General features: G+C 40.1%; 1 protein-coding gene across 1 annotated transcript in view; it reads right to left on the bottom strand.

Annotated features, from left to right (window-relative positions):
• Nucleotides 1–2,926: 2,926 nt before the first annotated feature.
• Nucleotides 2,927–26,184, bottom strand: part of LOC128640940 (riboflavin-binding protein) — a 71,470-nt gene continuing 48,212 nt past the window's right edge. Inside the window, exon 7 of the mRNA XM_053693405.1 lies at nucleotides 2,927–3,822. Within this exon, the coding sequence (XP_053549380.1) occupies nucleotides 3,601–3,822 (222 nt within the window). The 3' untranslated portion in view covers nucleotides 2,927–3,600. The remainder of the gene's footprint in view (nucleotides 3,823–26,184) is intronic.

Consider the following 26,184-nt stretch of genomic DNA (forward strand, 5'->3'; position numbering starts at 1 on the left):
CTTTTAAAATTAGAAACTCACGGCGATGTTTCCCCATTTAATACAGGTTATGCCCATGGAACACCAACGAAACTCCTAGGAACACCTATATAACCGCTATGTCTGCAATCTCAATTGTTAATAAAGAAAAAAAAGCCTTACTATGAAACTTACAGGAGCTGGGGGGGGGGGGGGTATATTGCACCTATGTATACAATGTTTTATTTACATGTGTTTTATTGATTAATCCTATAATGTGTATTTTAAGTCTTGTGTTTTAAAAAATCATGTGTTTTGTTTTTGGTGTGGTTTTTCCTTTTCTTAAAAAAAAATGTTGTATGCGGGATATTAATATTTCATAGAAGACCGTAGTCGCGGCTTTCTAGTTTTACATAGGTGTATTGATGTAACTTTGCACTGCTTAAACATGTTTTTTTAGAATTGATAGTATATTTTTATTGGGGATATAAGTTCTCTCTTTACTTTTCTGAATGTGTTATAATATTGAGACCAAATCATAGAAAATTTTCTATTTTACTTATATCACCAATAAAAATAGAAAATTAAAAAACAGAAAATTAAAAAACAAACGCGTTTTACACAGTGTGAAGTAAAAATAACGCACTTCAGTAAAACTAGAGAGCTGCGGCTATTGTTGTCTATAAAAAATTGATATCTTGAACACAAAAGTTTTTTCTAAAAAAAGAAGAAACACAGCAAAAACAAACAAACACAATTTTTAAAATCACAGCAAGAATTAAGATACATATTCTAGCTATACAATAAAATACATATAAATAGAATATTGTATATACATGTACAATATACCCACAATCCCCCACATGCTAAAGGTGCATTATCTATTAGTATCACTACTGTATTGAAACAAAAGGTGTTAAGTTTTGTCTGACACGTGTAAATTGTATTCCCATACAATACCGTCTAAAGGAATCATTTACATTATGGTCTCTATTTAACAAAGGTCTTGCGGACCTGAATGCGGAGAGAAATACGTTCTCCGTATTCAGCATTGCACCAGCAGCTCACAAGAGCTGCTGGTGCAACGCCGCCCCCTGCTGACTCGCGTCCAATCGGCCGCCAGCAGGGAGGTGTCAATCAACCCAATCATACTCGATCGGGTTGAATTCCGGCGATGTCTGTCCGCCTGCTCAGAGCAGGCGGACAGGGTTATGGAGCAGCGGTCTTTGTGACCGCTGCTTCATAACTGCTGTTTCTGGCGAGCCTGCAGGCTCGCCAGAAACACGGGGCATCAAGCTCCATTCGGAGCTTGATAGATAGGCCCCTATACCTTCAATGCTGTATTCAAAATTCTGCCATTTTTTTAAAAGTATCGCTGCTTGCAGAGATGTATCTTGGCGAGACTCTTTTCAAACACTGCTGTCTGCCCATTTTGACATTTCACCGGCAATCTTGACCACAAGACAGATCCATTTTTAAAAATATCACCATTGCCACAATGCTTTTAAAATTAGGCGCTTAATAGTATAAAATAGGCCTCACAGTGCCAGTTAGATGAGGAAGGTACTTATGGGTACATTAGTTATGGGCGTGTTAGTCATGGGCGTATTATACATGGGCATGTTAGTCATTGGCGTGTTATACATGTGCATATTAGTCATGTGCATGTTAGCCATGGGTGTGTTAGTTATAGGCATGTTGGTTATGGCCGTGTAAGTCATGGGGTGATAGGTATGGGTGTGTTAGACATGGGCTTATTAGTCATGGGTGTGTTAGACATGGGTATGTTAGTCATAGGTGTGTTAGACATGGGTGTATTAGTCATAAGCGTATTAGACATGGGCTTATTAGTCATGGGCGTGTTAGGCATGGTCGTATTAGTCATTGGTGTGTTAGACATGGGCGTATTAGTGATAGGGTGTGTGTTAGATATGGGTATGTTAATCGTGGGCATGTTAGACATGGGTGTATTAGTCATGGGGGCGTGTAAGACATGGGCATATTAGTCATGCATGTGTTAGACATGGGCGTATTAGTCATAGGTGTGTTAGATATGGGCGTATTAGTCATGGGGGGTATGTAAGACATGGGTGTATTAGTCATGGGGGGCGTGTTAGACATAGGTGTATTAGTCATTGGGGGGGTGTAAGACATGGGTGTATTAGTCATTTGGGGCCTGTTAGACATGGGTGTATTAGTCATGGGTGTGTTAGACATGGGTGTATTAGTCAATGAAGAACTGTTAGATATGGGTGTATTAGTCATGGGCGTATTAGTCATGGCCATGTTAGACATGGGCATATTAGTCATGGGCATGTTAGACATGGGCATATTAGTCATAGGCGTGTTAGACATGGGCGTATTAGTCATGGGCGTGTTAGACATGGGCGTATTGGTCATATGCGTGTTAGACATGGGCGTATTAGTCATGGCCATGTTAGACATGGGCGTATTAGTCATGGGGGGGCGTGTTAGACATGGGCATATTAGTCATGGGGTGCATGTTAGACATGGGCGTATTAGTCATGGGGGGGCATGTTAGACATGGGCGTATTAGTCATGGGGGGGCGTGTTAGACATGGGCGTATTAGTCATGGGGTGCATGTTAGACATGGGTGTATTAGTCATGGGGGGGCGTGTTAGACATGGGCGTATTAGTCATGGGGGGGGCGTGTTAGACATGGGCATATTAGTCATGGGGTGCATGTTAGACATGGGCGTATTAGTCATGGGGGGACATGTTAGACATGGGCATATTAGTCATGGGGGGCGTGTTAGACATGGGCGTATTAGTCATGGGGTGCATGTTAGACATGGGCGTATTAGTCATGGGGGGCGTGTTAGACATGGGCGTATTAGTCATGGGGTGCATGTTAGACATGGGTGTATTAGTCATAGGGGGCGTGTTAGACATGGGTGTGTATATTTATTACATCATTTGTTTTTACAGACAAAAATAGACATTAAATGGAAGCGACAGAAACACATTTTATTTTGTAATCACTTACACACACACACAAGTTTTAGCAGTGCATTGTTACATCTTAATCCTATGCAAAGAGCTGCTTTTTATAGATTTTTTTTCACTTTATGAGATGCCTCTCTGAGGAGTAAATGGTTCGGTCTTTTTTTAATGAGCACAAAAAGGGTCTGCCTCTGCGAGTTCAGTGATTTATTATGAGTGAGCCTTAACAAACCCTGGTGAGTATATTACCTGTGTGAGGGTTTTCTCTCATTTTGCATATTGGATTATCCCAACAGACATCTTACTGCAAAGACACAAGCAGTCAGAGCACAGACTTAGAGATGTTATTGAGAGGAACCACGACTGGAGTTTCTTGTGAGACACAAGAGAGACTGGTTACTCTCTGTGCTAGTGAGCAGCTAATGAGCTAGTACAACATGCAGTCAGAGCTAAAAGCTTTAACCGTACAGCTGCCACAGAGGGCCACAACACATTTCACACCAATTTGTTGCAGCCTTGTTTGGTAACTAAGGGTTTAAAGAGATCCACTTGCTAAAGGGTAAGGGGGCAACTTTATTCATCAGAGATTCAGTAAAATTAACAAAGCTATATATCAGTCACCCTGGAGGCTGAGGTGGCTGCACATAGCCCCCAGTAGTGTACGTTGCTCATTACTCTCAGTCATTCACTTGTTTGTCATCAGGTTCCTGGCTTCTGTGCAGTCTGGGCTTGCAGGCTTCCTCTTCACCACTCTCCTCTGACTTGTCGTCCCCCTCTAGTATGTACTTCATCACATTCCTATCTGTCTCCGTCATGTCCAGGCAGCGGCACGGGGACGAACTGACCGCAAATGAGTTGCCCCACATGTGCTGGCAGACATCGATGCCGTTAGCGTACATCTGGGTAATAATAAACAACAGGACAATATTATATTTCAACACTAGCGGATCTATGGGGGAGGGATAATATAAGTGCATACCTAATAACTACCTACCAAGCAATCATACAGGGCACCCTGGCATGCCACCTTCTTATATAGAGAAATATTAGTAGCAAAGAGATTTGTTATAGTAAAATTAACCTATTTAATACCTTAATTAAGAACAGTCTATTAAATATTTGCCCTTTTCGGAGCCTTTTATTACAGTAAACAGAGGCAGCTCTAGAGCTGGTGAGGCCCTAAGTAAATGCCAAGTTCTTTTGGCAAATTAGATATGTGAAGCTGGTCACGTGTCACACTGATAGATATTTGAAGCTGGTCACTTGTCACACTGATAGATATTTGATGCTGGTCACTTGTCACACTGATAGATATGTGAGGCTGGTCACTTGTCATACTGATAGATATGTGACGCTGGTCACTTGTCACACTGATAGATATGTGATGCTGGTCACTTGTCCCACTGATAGATATGTGATGCTGGTCACTTGTCACACTGATAGCTATGCGACACTGGTCACTTGTTACACTGATAGATATTAGACACTGGTCACTTGTCACACTGATAGATATGTGACGCTGGTCACTTGTCAAACTGATAGATATTAGATGCTGTTCACTTGTCACACTGATAGAAATGTGAGTCTGGTCACTTGACAAACTGATATTAGATGCTGGTCACTTGTCACACTGATAGATATGTGATGCTGGTCACTTGTCACACTGATAGATACATGACACTGGTCACTTGTCAAACTGATAGATATGTGATGCTGGTCACTTGTCACACTGATAGATATTTTATGGTTATCACTTGTCAAACTGTTAGATATGTGATGCTGATCACTTGTCACACGGTTAGAAACGTGACGCTGATCACTTGTCACACTGATAGATATGTGACGCTGGTCACTTGTCACACTGATAGATATGTGACATTGGTCACTTGTCACACTGATAGATATTAGACGCTGGTCATTTGTCACACTGATAGATATGTGACGCTGGTAACTTGTCACAATGATAGATATGTGATGCTGGTCACTTGTCACACTGATAGATATGTGACACTGGTCACTTGTCAAACTGATAGATATTTGACGCTGGTCACTTGTCAAACTGATAGATATTAGACGCTGGTCACTTGTCACACTGATAGAAATGTGAGTCTGGTCACTTGTCAAACTGATATTAGATGCTGGTTACTTGTCACACTGATAGATATGTGATGCTGGTCACTTGTCACACGGATAGATACATGACGCTGGTCACTTGTCAAACTGATAGATACTAGATGCTGGTCACTTGTCACACTGATAGATATGTGACGCTGGTAACTTGTCACACTGATAGATATTTGATGGTTATCACTTGTCAAACTGTTAGATATGTGACGCTGATCACTTGTCACACTGTTAGATACGTGACGCTGATCACTTGTCACACTGATAGATATGAGACATTGGTCACTTGTCACACTGATAGATATTAGACGCTGGTCATTTGTCACACTGATAGATATTTGAGACTGGTCACTTGTCACACTGATAGATATTTGTTGCTGGTGGTCACTTGTCACACTGTTAGATATGTGACACTGGTCACTTGTCACACTCATAGATATTAGACACTGGTCACTTGTCACACTGATAGATATTAGACACTGGTCACTTGTCACTAGCCCTGACTGCACTCATGAAAGTGCCTTAGAATTGAAGAATTAATAAAATATGCCAATTCTATGAAGGTTATTGGGTAACAAAGCAAGAGACACAGTGACATAATGACATAGTGACAGGTGGGTGCCAATTGTGGTATTTACAGGTCATTGCAGAGGGCATATTAGCTGCTTAATGAGCTCTGACCATAGATAACTTGTTACTGGGCTAGATTTATGTCAAATAGTAGAAAAAGAAGAATAGGTAAGTATAGAATCAGAGTCTGAGCTTATTCCTGACAAAAAAAAAAAACCTCTCTAGTAAACAAGGCAAGTTGCTTGGTACCAGCCATTGGCTGCATGTCACACACCCAAACCTGGCTGTTAAAATAAAAAACGAAAAACTGCATTTTCTGATGAATCATAATAATTGTCACACTGATAGATATTAGACACTGGTCACTTGTCACTTGCCCTCACTGCACTCATGAAAGTGCCTTAGAATTGAAGAATTGATCAAATCTGCCAAATCTATGAAGGTTATTGTGTAACAAAAGCGAGAGACACAGTGACATATATATATACTGCAATGTTCTAAACCTCCTATGCACAAATCCTGGTACTACCCAACCTATGCACAAATCCTGGTACTTCCCTCCTATGCACAAATCCTGGTACTTCCCCTCCTATGCACAAATCCTGGTACTTCCCCTCCTATGCACAAATCCTGGTACTTTACCTGCTATGCACAAATCCTGGTAATTCACCTGTTATGCAAAAATCCTGGTGATTCACCTACTGTGTACAAATCCTGGTGATTCACCTCCTATGCAGTAATCCTGGTAATTCACCTTGTATGCACAAATCCAGTTGATTCACCTGCTATGCACAAATACTGGTGATTCACCTGCTATGCACAAACCCTGGTAGTTCACCTTGTATGCACAAATCCTGGTGATTCACCTCCTATGCACAAATCCTGGTGATTTACCTCATATGCACAAATCCTGGTGATTCACCTCCTATGCACAAATCCTGGTAATTCACCTCCTATGCACAAATCCAGTTGGCTCACCTGCTATGCACAAATTCTGGTGATTCACCTCCTATGCAAAAATCCTGGTGAGTCACCTCCAATGCAAAAATCCTGGTGATTCACCTCCTATGCACAAATCCTGGTTATTCACCTCCTATGCACAAATCCTGGTTATTCACCTCATATGCACAAATCCTGGTGATTCATCTCCTATGCACAAAACCTGGTACTTCCCCTCCTATGCACAAATCCTGGTGATTCATCTCCTATGCACAAAACCTGGTACTTCCCCTCCTATGCACAAATCCTGGTGAGTCACCTGTTGTGCACAAATCCTGGTAATTTTTATCAATGTGCGAGCAGACATGATACGAAGTAGCGTATCATGTCCGCAGCACATCGCTGCACATCGATAAATGCCGACAGCATACACTGTCAGCATTTATCATTGCACCAGTAGTTCTTGTGAACTGCTGGTGCAACGCTGCTCCCTGCAGATTCGTTTCCAATCGGCTGCTAGCAGGGGGTGTCAATCAACCCGATCATATTCAATCGGGCTGATTTCTGTCCGCCGCCTCAGAGCAGGCGGACAAGTTATGGAGCAGCGGTCTTTTGACCGCTGCTTCATAACCTCTGTTTCTGGTGAGCCTTCAAGGGGCCCCAAGATCCATACGGAGCTTGATAAATATGCCCCCATATGCACAGATCCTGGTGATTCACCTCCTATGCACAGATCCTGGTGATTCACCTTGTATGCACGAATCCTGGTGATTCACCTCCTTTGCCCAAATCCTGGTAATTCACCTCCTATTTACAAATCCTGTTGGTTCACCTGCTATGCACAAATCCTGGTGATTCACCACCTATGCACAAATCCTGGTGATTCACCACCTATGCACAAATCCTGGTAATTCACCTTGTATGCACAAATCCAGTTGGTTCACCTCTTATGCACAAATCCTGGTGATTCACCTCCTATGCAAAAATCCTGGTGATTCTCCTCCTATGCACAAATCCTAGTAATTCACCTCCTATGCACAAATTGATTTATCTACTATGCACAAATCCTGGTAAATCACTTCATATGCACAGATCCTGGTAATTCCCCTCCTATGCACAAATGCTGGTAATTCACCTCCTATGCACAAATCCTGGTAATTCACATCCTATGCACAAATCTTGTTGATTTAATCTTCTATGCACAAATCCTGGTAAATCACCGCATATGCACAGATCCTGGTAATTCCCCTCCTATGCACAAATCCTGGTAATCCCCCTCCTATGCACAAATCCTGGTAATTCACCTCCTATGCACAAATCCTGGTAATTCACCTTATATGCACAAATCTGGGTGATTCATCTGCTATGCAAAAATCCTGGTATTTCACCTCCTATGCACAAATCCTGGTAATCCCCCTCCTATGCACAAATCCTGGTAATTCACCTCCTATGCACAAATCCTGGTAATTCTCCTTATATGCACAAATCCGGGTGATTCATCTGCTATGCAAAAATCCTGGTATTTCACCTCCTATGCACAAATCTTGTTGATTTATCTACTATGCACAAATCCTTGTAAATCCCCTCATATGCACAAATCCTGGTGATTCACCTCCTATGCACACATCCTGGTACTTCCCCTCCTATGCACAAATCCTGGTAATTCACCTCCTATGCACAAATACTGGTGATTCACCTGCCATGCAGAAATCCTGGTAATTCACCTTATATGTGCAAATCCAGTTGGTTCACCTGCTATGCATAAATCTTGTTGATTCACCTCCTATGCAAAAATCCTGGTAATTCACCTCCTATGCACAAATCCTGGTGATTCATCTGCTATGCAAAATCCTGATGATTCACCTCCTATGCACAAATCCTGTTAATTCACCTCCTATGCACAAATACTGGTAATTCACCTGCTATGCAGTAATCCTGGTAATTCCCCTCATGTGCGCAAATTCAATTGGTTCACCTGCTATGCATAAATCCTGGTGATTTACCTCCTATGCACAAATCCTGGTAATTCACCTCCTATGCACAAATCCTGGTGATTCACCTGCTATGCAAAATCCTGGGGATTCACCTCCTATGCACAAATCCTGGTGATTTACCTCCTATGCACAAATCCTGGTAATTCACCTCCTATGCACAAATCCTGGTGATTCACCTCCTATGCAAAAATCCTGGTGATTCACCTGCTATGCACAAATCCTGGTAATTCCCCTTATATGCACAAATCTGGGTGATTCACCTGCTATGCAAAAATCCTGGTGATTCACCTGCTATGCACAAATCTTGTTGATGTATTTCCTATGCACAAATCCTGGTAAATCACCTCATATGCACAAATCCTGGTGATTTACCTCCTATGCACAAATCCTGGTACTTTCCCTCTCTTTTGCTGTCTCTCTCCCCCTCTCTTTTGCTCTATCTCTCCCCCTCTCTTTTGCTCTCTCTAACCCCCCTTTTTCACTCTCTCCCCCCTCTGTTTTGCTGTCTCTCCTCTCTTTTGCTCTCTCGATCCCCCTCTATTGCTCTCTCCCCCTCTATTTTGCTCTCTCTATCCCCCCTCTTTTGCTCTCTCTCTCCCCCCTTTCTTTTGCTCTCTCCCCCTTTTTTTTGCTGTCTCTCTCCCCCTCTTTTGCTCTCTATCTCCCCCCTTTCTTTTGTTCTCTTTCCCCCTCCCTTTTGCTGTTTCTCTCCCCCTCTCAGTTGCTCTCTTTCTCCCCCCTCTATTTTACTCTCTCTCTCCCCCCTTTTTTTTGCCCTCTCCCCTCTCTATTTTGCTGTCCCTCTCCCTCTCTTTTGCTCTCTCTATCCCCCCTCTTTTGCTCTCTCTAAACCCCCTCTTTTGCTCTCTTTCTCCCTCCTCTCTTTTGCTCTCTCTCTCTCCCCCCTCTCTTGTTCTCTCTATCCCCCCTCTTTTGCTCTCTCTGTCTCCCCCCTCTCTTTTGCCCTCTCTCTCCCCCCTCATTTGCGCTCTCCCCCTTTCTTTTGCTCTCTTCTCCTCTCTTTTGCTATCTCTCTCCCCCTCTTTTGCTCTCTCTATCCCCCCTCTTTTGCTCTATTTCCCCCCTTTCTTTTGCTGTTTCTCTCCCTCTCTTTTGCTGTCTCCCCCCCTCTTTTGATCTCTCTCTCCCCTTTCTTTTGATCTTTTTCCCCCTCTCTTTTGCTGTTTCTCTCCCTCTCTTTTGCTGTATCTCTCCCCCCTCTTTTGCTCTCTCTCTCCCCTTTCTTTTGCTCTCTTTCCCCCCTCTCTTTTGCTGTTTCTCTCCCTCTCTTTTGCTCTCACTCTCTCTCCCCTCTCTTTTGTGCTCTCTCTCTCCCCCCCCCTCTCTTTTGCTCTCTCTCTCTCTCCCCCCATCTTCCCCCTCACTTTTCCCCCCTCTCTTTTGCGCTCTCCCCCCTCTCTTTTGCTCTCTCTCCCCCTTTCTCTCTCTCTCTCTCTCTTTTGCTCTCTCTCTTCCCTTTCTTTTGCTCTCCCTCCCCCCTCTCTTTTGCTGTGTCTCTCCCTCTCTTTTGCTCTCTCTATCCCCTCTTTTGCTCTCTCTATCCCCCCTCTTTTGCTCTCTCTATCCCCCTCTTTTGCTCTCTCTCTATCTCCCCTCTTTTGAGCTCTTTCTTTCACGGCCGGTTGGCCGCACGGCCCCGTCTGGCCCCGCTCACGTCACGCCTGACCCTGCCCGCCACGCCTGGCCCCACCATGCCACACCCACGTCACACCCGGCCCCGCCCCCTGTCACGACCGGTCAGCCCCAGATGCCACTCAGGTCAGTCTGTTGAAGGCCAGGTGTGTTTGTCCTCACGCAATCTCTACTGCGCATGACAGCTTCGGACAAGCACACTTGGCCTTTTATATTATAGGATAATAACTATTTTAACCTAAATACAAACTTACCTGTGAAATAAAACCTAAGCTAGCTACAATATAAATATTAGTTATATTGTAGCTAGCTTAGATTTTATTTTTATTTTACAGGTACGTTTGTATTTATTTTAAATAGGTAGACTAGTTAGTAAATAGTTATTAACTATTTACTAACTACCTAGTTAAAATAAATACAAACTTACTTGTGAAATAAAACCTAACCTGCCTTACACTAAAACCTAACATTACAAAATAAAATTAAACACTAAAATTACTAAAAATAAAAATAACTAAATTACATTAAAAAAACAAACACTAAATTACAAAAAATAAGAAACAACTTATCAAAAATAAAAAAGAATTACATCTAATCTAATAGCCCTATCAAAATAACCCCCCTCAATAAAAAAACCCTAGCCTACAATAAACTACCAATGGCCCTTAAAAGGGCCTTTTGTGGGGCATTGCACCAAAGATAACAGCTCTTTTACCGGTAAAAAAAATACAAACACCGCCTCAAACAGTAAAACCGACCACCCCACAACCAACCACCCCAAATAAAATAACTATCTAAAAAAAACCTAAGCTAAACATTGTCCTGAAAAGGGCATTTGTATGGGCATTGTTCTTAAAAGGGAATTTAGCTCTTTTACATGCCCAGACCCTAAACTAAAAATAAAACCCACCCAAAAAACCCTTAAAAGAACTTAACACTAACCCTTGACGATCCACTTACATTTCTTGAAGTCCCGCTTGAAGGATCCATCCAGCCGGTGAAGTCATCATTCATGTGCAAGAAGTCTTCATCCAGGTGGCCTCTTCTATCTTCATCCAATCAGCCAATAGAATGAGAGCTCAATCCTATTGGCTGATTGGAACAGCCAATAGGATTTTAGCAGCTCTAATCCTATTGGCTGATTGAAATCTTTCAGCCAATAGGAATGCAAGGGATGCCATCTTGGATTACGTCACTTGCATTTAAGTTCCAGTGTATGGCGGAGACCGTATGAAGAGGATGCTCCGCGCTGGATGTCTTCAGGATGGACCCGCTCCGTACCGGATGGATGAAGATAGAAGATGCCGTCTGGATGAAGACTTCTTGCTGCCTGGATGAGGACTTCGCCGGCTGGATGAAGATAGAAGAGGCCGTCTGGATGAAGACTTCTTGCCGCATGGATGATGACTTCGCCGGCTGGATGGATCCTTCAAGCGGACTTGTAAGTGGATTGTCGGGGTTAGTGTTAGTTTTTTTTAAGGGTTTTTTAGGTGGGTTTTATTTTTAGTTTAGGGTCTAGGCATGTAAAAGAGCTAAATGCCCTTTTAAGGGCAATGCCCATACAAATGCCCTTTTCAGGGCAATGGGGAGCTTAGGTTATTTTAGATAGTTATTTTATTTGGGGGGTTGGTTATGGGGGTGGTGGGTTTTACTGTAGGGGGTGTTTATATTTTATTTTACAGGTAAAAGAGCTGTTATCTTTGGGGCAATGCCCCACAAAAGGCCCTTTTAAGGGCCATTAGTAGTTTATTGTAGGCTAGGGTTTTTTTATTTGGGGGGCTTTTTTATTTTGATAGGGCTATTAGATTAGGTGTAATTCTTTTTTATTTTTAATAATTTGTTTCTTATTTTTCGTAATTTAGTGGGGGGGGGTTTGTAATTTAGTTTTTTTTTGGTAATTAGATACTTTTTGTAATTTTTAGAGTAGTGTTAGGATTTTTTTAATGTGTAGTTTAGTTTAATTTAATTGGTAGTTCGTTTAATTGTAGTTGAATAATTATCTTAGTTTAATTGTTAGTTTAAAATTAATTTATTTAATTTGACAGGTAAGTTTAAATTTAATTTAAGATAGGGAAATTGTAATTTAAATATAAAGTTAGGGGGTCGTTAGGTTTAGCGGTTAATAGTTTATTTTAGCATATTTCGTTGTGGGGGGCTTTTGGTTTAGGGGTTAATAGTTTATTTTAGTATATTTCATTGTGGGGGGCTTGCGGTTTAGGGATTAATAGGTTTATTATAGCGGCGGTTTGGGCGGACGGCAGATTAGGGGTTAATAATATTTAAATAGTGTTTACGATGCAGGAGGGCGGCGGTTTAGGTTAATAGGTTTATTATAGTGGCGACAATGTCGGGGAGCGGCGGAATAGGGGTTAATACATTTTAATAGTGGCGGCGATGTTGGGAGCGGCAGATTAGGGGTTAATAAATTTATTTTATTGTTTGCGATGCGGGAGGGCCTCGGTTTAGGGGTTAATAGGTAGTTTATGGGTGTTAGTGTACTTTGTAACACTTTAGTTATGAGTTTTATGGTACAGCTTTGTAACGTAAAACTCAAAACTACTGACTTTCAGATGGTGGTACGGATCTTGTCGGTATAGGGTGTACCGCTCACTTTTTGGCCTCCCAGGACAGACTCGTAATACCGGCGCTATGGAAGTCCCATAGAAAAAAGGGTTTACGAAAGTCGTTCTGCGGTAAGGCTAAAAAAGTGTGCGGTGCCCCTAAACTTGCAAGACTCGTAATACCAGCGCTATTGGAGTCCCATTGAAAAAGGACTTTTTTAAAAGTGCGGTACTGACGTTGCGTGACACCTATACCGACAAGACTTGTAATAGCAGCATTAGGGAAAATGAAGCGTTATGGGCCATAACGCTGCTTTTTCAATCACAACGCAAAACTCGTAATCTAGGTGATTGTAAATTAGTATTTATCATCCAATCTGATTTTCTATATTTCTCATTCTCTGCACCATAGATCTGATGCCCCTCGTGTTGTCCGCTGAGCAAGCTGCTGAATTCCCTCCATCCCAGAGAACGTTTACAATTAAATGCAAACTGTCCCACTCTCCGTACGTCTCTCATAATCACCTGGGTTTAGATGTTTGGCAATATCTGATAAAGTTTTGTTTGGCCGGAATCTCAGCACATTTCCTCCCACAATCTCTGTGCACCAGCGTTTGTGCTTGTAAAGTTTGCCCTAAGCAGCACTGATTACAAAACTAATGCCTGAATATCTTGATAAAGAACTAATAAATTAGGCTTATGTGAAGATTATTATATTTACAAGTATTAATTCACTAATCTGCAGAAATAAATCTAGTGGCCTTACACTTTATCTGCCAAATGATGTCTTAATGGGCCACTAAAGAGCCTATTAAGCCTTTAAACCCCTTGGCGGTGTTACAGTCCTCTCCTGCAGATCAGGGCATAAGGAACTCAGATATTCTAGAATTCCTGTGATACATGAAACATATTTTATTCCCTGAAACAGAAAAAAGTATTGTTTGTGGATCACATAACCTTTTAAGTCGTCAAGTGCCGGCCCCTCATAATACACCAACACTTCCAATCACACATTCCTTTTTCATATAATAAAGACATCACCTTGGTACAAAATTTGCCGCAGCACCTTTATTAAATAACAAAACCTTTAACCACTTAACAACACACGTCGTACAGGGTAAGTCTTACACAAACTGGTCTTTAAAGACCAGCGACGTACCCTGTACGACATTAGGGGTTTAAAGCGGCTGGAAGCGATCCTGATAACTTCCAGCCGCTTTCAACATATTGCTGTGATGCCTCGATATTGAGGCATCACTGCAATACCTTTTCTGGCACACCGATGCAGAAGTAGACAACCTGAAGTTAGTGAAAAAGTGAAAGTTTTTTTTTATTTGATCGCATTTGGCGGTAAAATGGTAGCATGAAATATACCAACATGGGCCTAGATCAAAACTTTGGGTTGTCTACTACACTACACTAAAGCTAAAATTAACCCTACAAGCTACCTAATTAACCATTTTACTGCTGGCAATAATACAAGTGTGATGTGCAGCGGCATTTAGCGGCCTTCTAATTACCAAGAAACAACGCCAAAGCCATAAATGTCTGCTATTTCTGAACAAAGTGGATCCCAGAGAAGCATTTACAACCATTTGTGCCATAATTGCACAGGCTGTTTGTAAATAATTTCAGTGAGAAACCTAAAGTTAGTGAAAATGTTTGTGAAAAAGTGAACAATTTTTTTTATTTGATCGCATTTGGCGGTGAAATGGTGGCATGAAATATACCAAAATGGGCCTATATCAATACTTTGGGTTGTCTACTAAAAAAAATATATACATGTTAAGGGATATTCAGGGATTCCTGACAGATATCAGTGATCCAATGTAACTAGCGCTAATTTTGAAAAAAAAATTGTTTGGAAATAGCAAAGTGCTACTTGTATTTATTGCCTTATAACTTGCAAATAAAGCAAAGAACATATAAAAATTGGGTATTTCTAAACTCAGGACAAAATTTAGAAACTATTTATTTTGGTTGTTTTTTTGGTGGTTGTAGATGTGTAACAGATTTTGGGGGTCAAACTTAGAAAAAGTGTGTTTTTTTCAATTTTTTCCTCATATTTTATAATTTTTTTATAGCAAATTATAAGATATGATGAAAATAATGTTATCTTTAGAAAGTCCATTTAATGGCGAGAAAAACGGTATATAATATGTGTGGGTACAATAAATGAGTAAGAGGAAAATTACAGCTAAACACAAACACCGCAGAAATGTAAAAATAGCCCTGGTCCTTAAGGGAAAGAAATTGAAAAATTGCCTTGTCCTTAAGGGGTTAAATACCAATAAATACCACTTTTAAACATAAACATAAATTACAATCACCTAGATTACGAGTTTTCAGCGCTAGAAGAAACACCTGCGATTGCGGAAAGAAAAGCTCCGTAACGCAGCCTCATTAATGCCTATGGGGAAAAAGAAAGTTACGTTTAAACCTAACACCCTAACATTAACCCTACGTCTAAACACCCCTAATCTGCTGCCCCCGACATCACCAACGCCTGCCTACAGTTATTAACCCCTAATCTGCCGCTCCCGATATCGCCGCCACCAAACGCCAGCCCCCCACATCGCAACAACCTAAATTAAACTATTAACCCCTACCCCTAAACCTAACCCTACCCCTAAACCTAACCCTAACACCCCCTAACTTTAACATAATTAAAATAGATCTAAATTAAATTTACAATTAACTAAATAATACCAATTTAAAATAAATACATACGACTAGATTACGAGTTTTGCGTTATGAGCGGTGCGGTACTAACTTGCACGTTATTATCACTGCTCACTTACCTACAGCGCTGGCATTACAGGTCTTTATAAAAAGGTAAGAAGTGAGCGTAGAGCAAAATTAAGCTCCATACCGCACTCCAATACCAGCGCTGTAGGTAAGTGAGCAGTGATAATAACGTGCAAGTTAGTACCGCGCCGCTCCCGATATCGCCGCCACCAACCGCCAGCCCCCCACATCGCAACAACCTAAATTAAACTATTAACCCCTACCCCTAAACCTAACCCTACCCCTAAACCTAACCCCAACACCCCCTAACTTTAACATAATTAAAATAGATCTAAATTAAATTTACAATTAACTAAATAATACCAATTTAAAATAAATACATACGACTAGATTACGAGTTTTGCGTTATGAGCGGTGCGGTACTAACTTGCACGTTATTATCACTGCTCACTTACCTACAGCGCTGGCATTACAGGTCTTTATAAAAAGGTAAGAAGTGAGCGTAGAGCAAAATTAAGCTCCATACCGCACTCCAATACCAGCGCTGCTTAAGTCAGCGGTGAGCTGGTTGTACGTGCTCGTGCACGATTTCCCCATAGACATCAATGGGAAGAGCCGGCTGAAAAAAAGCCTAACACCTACAATAAAGCAGCGTAAAACTCAGTAACGCAGCCCCATTGATTCCTATGGGGAAACACATTTTATGTTTACACCTAACACATGAACCCTGAGTCTAAACACCCCTAATCTTACACTTATTAACCCCTAATCTGCCTCCCCCGATATCGCCGACACCTACATTATACTTATTAAGAGAAAGGGTAGGGAAAGGGAGGCTAGTAGAGCCAGATTAATAATTCTTTACCTAGGACTGTATGGCAACGCCCAGGTGCAAGCAAAACCTTATATGAAGGAAAAAATAATAACCAATGTGCAGACCCTTTAAATATTTAGATAATCATTATAAAAAAGGGAGATACTACAACAACCGCAATTAGATTGTTATAATGCATAGACAGGGATTACAGCACATATTTTTTATATAGTTTTTAATTAGCTTTGTAAAATTCTAAAGCTCCGCTAAAATAGCGGTGTGTGTAGATATATACTCATTCCCCACATTCACATATGCTACCCAGCGTTAAAGTTGAATAGAAGGTTACCACTAAATTAAAGAACACATGAATCGATGAGTCAAGAAGCGTGATTGGACCAATGCATAAGCACAGATTTGGCTGTGCAGTTTTATTGTAGTTCACACAGAATGAAACCAGAGGAGCAAACAGGTATCGACTGTTTAAATTGACAACACCTCCACTAGAGGGTGGTTACGTGTAAGCGTAAAATCCGCCACCATAGTGATCATTGAGGATCTATGTCAAAACAACACATGTATATAGATAAACAAATAGAGAATTCATACAACCAATATTGTAAGATGAAAAATGTAATGCTTAAGTCATGTGTACTATACCTAAATTTGGCCAAATTGTGCAGGAATCATCCTCAAAATTATTTCTGATAGAGGACAGTATAGTCTGTAGGGGGCTAGAAAAAACAACACCTGTAACAGCGGGCACCACCAACTGAATGAGAGGTATCAGGTGTCATGTTATCACATATCAGGATCTATGTTTCTTAACCCCAGTGTATACAGACTAACTGTTGAAAACTTAATAGCATTAAGCAGTATACAATATACATGTACTAGTTGAACAGTATTTCCAAAGACCAATAGAGGTTATGGGGATAGTATATAGCAACTCCAGTATTCAGCGGGCACCACCAAATATAAAGGTATCCGGTGTCATGAATAATATTGATTCTGGATCTATGTTAGAACTATCCCAAAATAACTCTTTTTCGGTCTGTTACAGTTGTATAGAAAATGGAAATGAATTACAGCGCATTACAACTCATTTAATACATGACAGTATCTGAATAGCATAAACAAACGTGTACACAGGTAGTGGTCACCCTTTTCAGGGCTTAGGCATGTCCCATAACTAGGAACTGTGTATACAGATGGTGCATTAAAACACCTTCGGATGTCCAGGTAAATGAGCTGAAAAATCAGATGGTAAACGCTCAGTTAGTTATACAACCGTGTCTTTGCTTTCTGTAAAAGAACTTCCAAATGGTTTCCGTGTGTAGATAGATTTCAATTCAAACATGCTACATTCTAGCACAGCGTAGACGCCACAGCGATCTGTCCTTCGTGCATGTCCGTCTCCACTTCTTACGTCACTGCCGACGTACGTTTCACCCCCCACGTGACAACCAGAGAGCACAGGGGTTTCCTCAGGGCAAAAGCGGATTTTTGCCCTGAGGAAACCCCTGTGCTCTCTGGTTGTCACGTGGGGGGTGAAACGTACGTCGGCAGTGACGTAAGAAGTGGAGACGGACATGCACGAAGGACAGATCGCTGTGGCGTCTACGCTGTGCTAGAATGTAGCATGTTTGAATTGAAATCTATCTACACACGGAAACCATTTGGAAGTTCTTTTACAGAAAGCAAAGACACGGTTGTATAACTAACTGAGCGTTTACCATCTGATTTTTCAGCTCATTTACCTGGACATCCGAAGGTGTTTTAATGCACCATCTGTATACACAGTTCCTAGTTATGGGACATGCCTAAGCCCTGAAAAGGGTGACCACTACCTGTGTACACGTTTGTTTATGCTATTCAGATACTGTCATGTATTAAATGAGTTGTAATGCGCTGTAATTCATTTCCATTTTCTATACAACTGTAACAGACCGAAAAAGAGTTATTTTGGGATAGTTCTAACATAGATCCAGAATCAATATTATTCATGACACCGGATACCTTTATATTTGGTGGTGCCCGCTGAATACTGGAGTTGCTATATACTATCCCCATAACCTCTATTGGTCTTTGGAAATACTGTTCAACTAGTACATGTATATTGTATACTGCTTAATGCTATTAAGTTTTCAACAGTTAGTCTGTATACACTGGGGTTAAGAAACATAGATCCTGATATGTGATAACATGACACCTGATACCTCTCATTCAGTTGGTGGTGCCCGCTGTTACAGGTGTTGTTTTTTCTAGCCCCCTACAGACTATACTGTCCTCTATCAGAAATAATTTTGAGGATGATTCCTGCACAATTTGGCCAAATTTAGGTATAGTACACATGACTTAAGCATTACATTTTTCATCTTACAATATTGGTTGTATGAATTCTCTATTTGTTTATCTATATACATGTGTTGTTTTGACATAGATCCTCAATGATCACTATGGTGGCGGATTTTACGCTTACACGTAACCACCCTCTAGTGGAGGTGTTGTCAATTTAAACAGTCGATACCTGTTTGCTCCTCTGGTTTCATTCTGTGTGAACTACAATAAAACTGCACAGCCAAATCTGTGCTTATGTATTGGTCCAATCACGCTTCTTGACTCATCGATTCATGTGTTCTTTAATTTAGTGGTAACCTTCTATTCAACTTTAACGCTGGGTAGCATATGTGAATGTGGGGAATGAGTATATATCTACACACACCGCTATTTTAGCGGAGCTTTAGAATTTTACAAAGCTAATTAAAAACTATATAAAAAATATGTGCTGTAATCCCTGTCTATGCATTATAACAATCTAATTGCGGTTGTTGTAGTATCTCCCTTTTTTATAATGATTATCATTATACTTATTAACCCCTAATCTGCCGCTCCGGACATCGCCGCCACCTACATTATACTTATGAACCCCTAATCTGCTGCCCCCAACATCGGCGACACCTACATTATATTTATTAACCCCTAATCTGCTGCCCACAACCTTGTCGACACCTACATAATGTTATTAACCCCTAATCTGCCGCCACTATAATAAACATATTAACCCTTAAACCGCCATACTCCCACATCGCAAACACTAGTTAAATATTATTAACCCCTAATCTGCCGCCCCTAACATTGCCGCACCTACCTACATTTATTAACCCCTAATCTGCCGCCCCCTACGTCGCCACCACTATATTATATTTATTAACCCCTAAACCTAAGTCTAACCCTAACCCTAACACCCCCTAACTGAAATATAATTAAAATAAATATAAATAAAACCTACAATTATTACCTAAATTATTCCTATTTAAAACTAAATACTTACCTGTAAAATAAACCCTAAGATAGCTACAATATAACTAATAGTTACATTGTAGCTAGCTTAGGGTTTATTTTTATTTTACAGGCAAGTTTGTATTTATTTTAACTAGGTAGAATAGTTACTAAATAGTTATTAACTATTTACTAACTACCTAGCTAAAATAAATACAAATTGACCTGTAAAATAAAACCTAACCTGTCTTACACTAACACCTAACCTACCCCTACAATTAAATAAATTCCCTAAATTAAAAACAATTAACTAAATTCAAAACAATTAGCTAAATTACAACAAAAAAACTCACTAAATTACAGAAAATAAAAAACAAATTACAAGATCTTTAAACTAATTACACCTAATCTAAAAGCCCTATCAAAATAAAAAAGCCCCCCCAAAATAAAAAAACCCTAGCCTAAACTAAACTAAGCTTAAAAGGGCCTTTTGCGAGGCATTGCCCCAAAGAAATCAGCTCTTTTACCTGTAAAAAAAAATACAAACACCCCCCAACAGTAAAACCCACCACCCACACAACCAACCCCCCAAATAAAACCCTAACTAAAAAAACCTAAGCTCCCCATTTCCCTGAAAAGGGCATTTGGATGGGCATTGCCCTTAAAAGGGCATTTAGCTCTATTGCGGCCCAAAGCCCTAACCTAAAAATAAAACACCCTAACCTAAAAATAAAACCCACCCAATACACCCTTAAAAAATCCTAACACTAACCCCCAAAGATTGACTTACCGGGAGAAGTCTTCATCCAAGCGGCAAGATGTCCTCAACGAAGCCGGCAGAAGTGGTCCTCCAGATGTGCAGAAGTGGTCCTCCAGACGGGCAGAAGTCTTCATTCAGACGGCATCTTCTATCTTCATCCATCCGGGGCGGAGCGGGTCCATCTTCAAGACATCCGGTGCGGAGCATCCTCTTCCAACTACGACTACCCGACGAATGAAGGTACCTTTAAGTGACGTTATCCAAGATGGCGTCCCTTAGATTCCGATTGGCTGATAGAATTCTATCAGCCAATCAGAATTAAGGTTGAAAAAATCCTATTGGCTGATGCAATCAGCCAATAGGATTGAACTTCAATCCTATTGGCTAATCCAATCAGCCAATAGGATTGAGCTCGCATTCTATTGGCTGATTGGAAACCCTAAGCTAGCTACAATGTACCTATTAGTTATATTGTAGCTAGTTTAGGGTTTATTTTACAGGTAAGTATTTAGTTTTAAATAGTAATTATTTAGTTATTAATAGTAGGTTTTATTTAGATTTATTTTAATTATATTTAAGTTAGGGGGTGTTAGGGTTAGACTTAGATTTAGGGGTTAATAAATTTAATATAGTGGCGGCGACTTTGGGTGGCGGCAGATTAGGGGTTAATAAATGTAGGTAGGTGGCGGCGATGTTAGGGACAGTAGATTAGGGGTTAATAATATTTAACTAATGTTTGTGAGGCGGGAGTGCGACAGTTTAGGGGTTAATATGTTTATTATAGTGGCGGCGATTTTTGGAGCGGCAGATTAGGGGTTAATAATTTAATTTTAGTGTTTGCAATGCGGGAAGGCCTCGGTTTAGGGGTTAATAGGTAGTTTATGGGTGTTAGTGTACTTTTTAGCACTTTAGTTATGAGTTTTATGCTACGGCTTTGTAGTGTAAAACTCATAACTACTGACTTACTTTAAAATGCGGTACGAGTCTTGACGGGATAGGGTGTACCGCTCACTTTTTGGCCTCCCAGGACAAGCTTGTAATACTGGCGCTAAGTCCCATTGAAAAAAGACTATACGCAATTTGCCTAAGTTGATTTGCGGTAAGGCCAAAAAAGTGTGCGGTGCCCCTATATCTGCAAGACTCGTAATACCAGCTGTAGTAAAAAAGCAGCGTTATGAGGCTTAACGCTGCTTTTTTACTCATAACGCAAGACTCGTAATCTAGCCGATACTTGCCTGTAAAATAAAACCTAAGCTAGCTACAATATAACTAATAGTTATATTGTAGCTAGCTTAGGTTTTATTTTTATTTCACAGGTAAGTTTGTATGTATTTTAACTAGGTAGACTAGTTAGTAAAAAATAGTTATTATTAACTATTTACTAACTACCCAGTTAAAATAAATACAAACTTACCTGTGAAATAAAACCTAAGCTACCTTACACTAAAACCTAAAATTACAAAAAATAAAAAACCTACCATTAAAAAAAAAACTACCATTACAAAAAAACAACAATGAAATCATTCAAAATAATAAAAATGATTCCTAATTTAATACCCTTTAAAAAAAACACCCCAAAATAAAAAATCCTAATTTAAAATAAACTACCTTTTGGGGGCCCTTAAAATGGCCCTTTGTAGGTTAAACAGCTCTTTTTCTACAAAAATCAAACAAACACCCCCTAACAGTATACAACCCCCCCCCAAACTACCAAGGGCCCTTAAAAGTGCCTTTTGGAGGGCCCTTTAAAGGGCCTTTTGGAAGGCATTGCCCTAAAGATAATAGCTCTTTTCCTACAAAAAAAACACCCCTAAAAAAATACATTACACAAAATAACAAATGATCAAAAATAATTAAAAATTATTCCTATTCTAATACCCATTAAAAAAACACCCCAAAATAAAAAACCTATTCTAGAATAAACTACCAATGGCCGTTAAAAGGGCCTTTTGTAGGGCATTGTCCTAAAGATATCAGCTCTTTTTCTGAAAAAAAATAATACAAATACCCACTAAAATTACAAACCCCCACCCCCCAAACCCACAAAATAAAAAAAAACTATCTAAAAAACCTAAGCTACCCATTGCCCTTAAAAGGGCATTTGGATGGGCATTGCCCTTAAAATGGCATTTAGCTCTTTTACTGCCCAAACCCTAATCTAAAAATAAAATCCACCCAAAAAACCTTAAAGGGATACTAAACCCAATTTTTTTCTTTCATGATTCAGATAGAGCATGCAATTTTAAGCAACTTTCTAATTTACTCCTATTATTAATTTTCCTAATTCTCATGCTATCTTTATTTGAAGAAGCAGGAATGTAAGCTTAAGAGCCGGCCAATTTTTATTTCAGCGCCTAGGTAGAGCTTGCTGATTGGTTACTAAATGTAGCAAACCAATGAGCAAGCTCTACCAAGGTGCTGAGCCAAAAATGGGCTGGCTCTTAACCTTCCATTCCTGCTTTTTCAAATAAAGATAGCAAGAAAACGAAGAAAAATAGATAATAGGAATAAATTAGAAAGTTGCTTAAAATTGCTTGCTCTTTCTGAATAATGAAAGAAAAAAATTGGGTTTTGTATCCCTTTAAAAAAAACTAAAACTAACCCCAAGACGATCCACTTACAGTTTTTGAAGTCCCGCTTGAACGATCTTCATCCCGGTGGAGAAGTCCTTATCCAGGCGGCGAGAAGTCTTCATCCAGACGGCCTCTTGAATCTTCATCCCAGCGTACAATAAACTACCTATGGCCCTTAAAAGGGCCTTTTGTGGGGCATTGGATTGCCCCAAAGATAATAGCTCTTTTACCTGTAAAAAATACAAAGACCCCCCCAACAGTAAAACCCACCACCCAACCATCCCCCCAAAATAAAAAACCTAAATCTAAAAAAAACAAAGTCAAACATTGCCCTGAAAAGGGCATTTGGATGGTCATTGCCCTTAAAAGGGCATTTAGCTCTTTTACTGCCCAACCCCTAATCTAAAATTAAAACCCACCCAAAAAAACATTAAAAAATTGGGTTTTGTAACCCTTTAAAAAAAACTAACACTAACCCCAAGACGATCCACTTACAGTTTTTGAAGTCCCGCTTGAACGATCTTCATCCTGGTGGAGAAGTCCTCATCCAGGCGGCGAGAAGTCTTCATCCAGGCGGCCTCTTGAATCTTCATCCAAGCGGCCTCTTGAATCTTCATCCCAGAGGAGAAGTACTCATCCGAGCGGCGAGAAGTCTTCATTTAGGCGACCTCTTCAATCTTCATACAGATGGCATCTTCTATCTTGATCCCGACAGGGTGGAGCTGGTCCATCCTGAAGACATCCGGCACGGAGCATCCTCTTCATATGGTCGCCACTGTATACTAAATCTTCAATGCAAGGTACGCGATTCAAAATGGCGTCCCTTGCATTCCTATTGGCTGAAAGATTTGAATCAGCCAATAGAATGAGAGCTGCTAAAATCCTATTGGCTGTTCAAATCAGCCAATAGGATTTAAGCAACTCTAATTCTATTGGATGAAGACTTCTCGCCGCTTGGAAGAGGACTTCTCCGCCGGGATGAAGACTGAAGAGGCCGTCTGGATGAAGACTTCTCGCCACCTTGATGAGGACTTCTCCGCTGGGAAGAAGATCGTTCAAGCGGGACTTCAAAAACTGTAAGTGGATCGTCTTGGGGTTAGTGTTAGTTTTTTTTAAAGGGTTACAAAACCCAATTTTTTAAGGGATTTTTGGGTGGGTTTTAATTTTAGATTAGGGGTTGGGCAGTAAAAGAGCTAAATGCCCTTTTAAGGGCAATGACCATCCAAATGCCCTTTTCAGGGCAATGTTTGACTTTGTTTTTTTTAGATTTAGGTTTTTTATTTTGGGGGGATGGTTGGGTGGTGGGTTTTACTGTTGGGGTGGTCTTTGTATTTTTTTTTACAGGTTAAAGAGCTATTATCTTTGGGGCAATGCAAAATGCAATGCCCCACAAAAGGCCCTTTTAAGGGCCATAGGTAGTTTATTGTAGGCTAGGTGTTTTTTATTTTGGGTGGGCTTTTTATTTTGATAGGGCTATTAGATTAGGTGTAATTCTTTTTTATTTTTGATACTTTTGTTGTTATTTTCGGTAATTTAGTGTTTTTGTTTTTTTGTAATTTAGGTTTTTTTTGTAATTAGATACTTTGTAATTTTTAGAGTAGTGTTAGGATTTTTTTAATGTGTATTTTAGTTTATTTAATTGGTAGTTAGTTTAATTTTAGTTTAATAATTATATTAGTTTAATTGTTAGTTTAAACTTAGTTTTTTTAATTTGACAGGTAAGTTTTTTAATTTAATTTAAACTAGGGAAATTGTAATTTTAATATAACGTTAGGGGGGCGTTAGGTTTAAGAGTTACTAGTTTAAATTAGTTTATTGCGATGTGGGGAGCTTCTGTTTTAGTTTTGGTTAATAGTTTAATTTATTATATATCGTTGTGGGGAGGGCTTCCGGTTTAGGGGTTAATAGGTTTATTATAGTGGTGGCAGTATAGGGCTTAATAATTTTAGTACAGTGGGGGCGATGTGGGTGGACGGCAGATTAGGGGTTAATAATATTTAAATAGTGTTTGCGATGCGGGAGGGCGGCGGTATAGTAGTGGTGACGATGTTGGGGAGCGGCGAAATAGGGGTTAAAAAAAAATTGTGTTGGCGATGTCGGGAGCGGCAGATTAGGGGTTAATAAATGTAAATAGTGTTTGCGATGCTGGAGGGTGGCGGTATAGTAGTGGTGACGATGTTGGGGAGCGGCGAAATAGGGGTTAAAAAAAATTGTGGCGGCGATGTCGGGAGCGGCAGATTAGGGGTTAATAAATTTATTATAGTGTTTGCGATGCGGGAGGGCCTCGGTTTAGGGGTTAATAGGTAGTTTATGGGTGTTAGTGTACTTTTTAACACATTAGTTATGAGTTTTATGTTACAGCTTGGTAGCGTAAAACTCATAACTACTAACTTTAGATGGCGTTACAAATCTTGTCGTTTTAGAGTGTAACGCTGTTTTTTTAGCTAGAACGCAAAACTCGTAATACCAGCACAATGGGAATCCCATTAAAATATGTAATTTTTAAGAGTGCGGTACTGACGTTGCGTTACAGGCTAAAAGGCTTGCGGTACACTTATATCGACAAGACTCGTAATTACTGCTTTAGGGAAAATGATGCGTTATGGGCCACAACGCTGCTATTTGACTCATAACACCAAACTCGTAATCTAGCTGATAGTACTTAAAGGGGCACCGAACCCAAATTTTTCTTTCGTGAGTCAGATAGAGCATGCAATTGTAAGCAACTTTCTAATTTACTCCTATTATCAAATTTTCTTCGTTCTCTTGCTATCTTTTTTTAAAAAGAAGGCATCTAAGCTTTTTTTTTTAGTTTAGAACTCTGGACAGCACTTTTTTTTATTGGTGGATGAATTTATCCACCAATCAGCTAGAACAACCCAGGTTGTACACCAAAAATGGGCCGGCATCTAAACTTACATTCTTCCATTTCAAATAAAGATACCAAGAGATTGAAGAAAATTTGATAATAGGAGTAAATTAGAAAGTTTCTAAAAATGTCATGCTCTATCTGAATCACGAAAAAAAAACATTTGGGTTCAGTGTCCCTTTAAATAAAGTTGTCATCAACAAAGTTCACAATACCATACTGGATCATCAAGCGGTGCTAGTTCCCCTTATTATTTAAAACATGGCCGTCACTCCATCTGGACTCAACTAAGTACTTGTTAAGTCGTTAAAGCCTTACTTCCACTTTTCACTAGGGGACCCCTTGTCCCTATAAAATACAACTTGCACTCTCAC

This window comes from Bombina bombina, chromosome 10 (genome assembly GCF_027579735.1).
Source record: "Bombina bombina isolate aBomBom1 chromosome 10, aBomBom1.pri, whole genome shotgun sequence".
Lineage (NCBI taxonomy): Eukaryota > Metazoa > Chordata > Amphibia > Anura > Bombinatoridae > Bombina > Bombina bombina.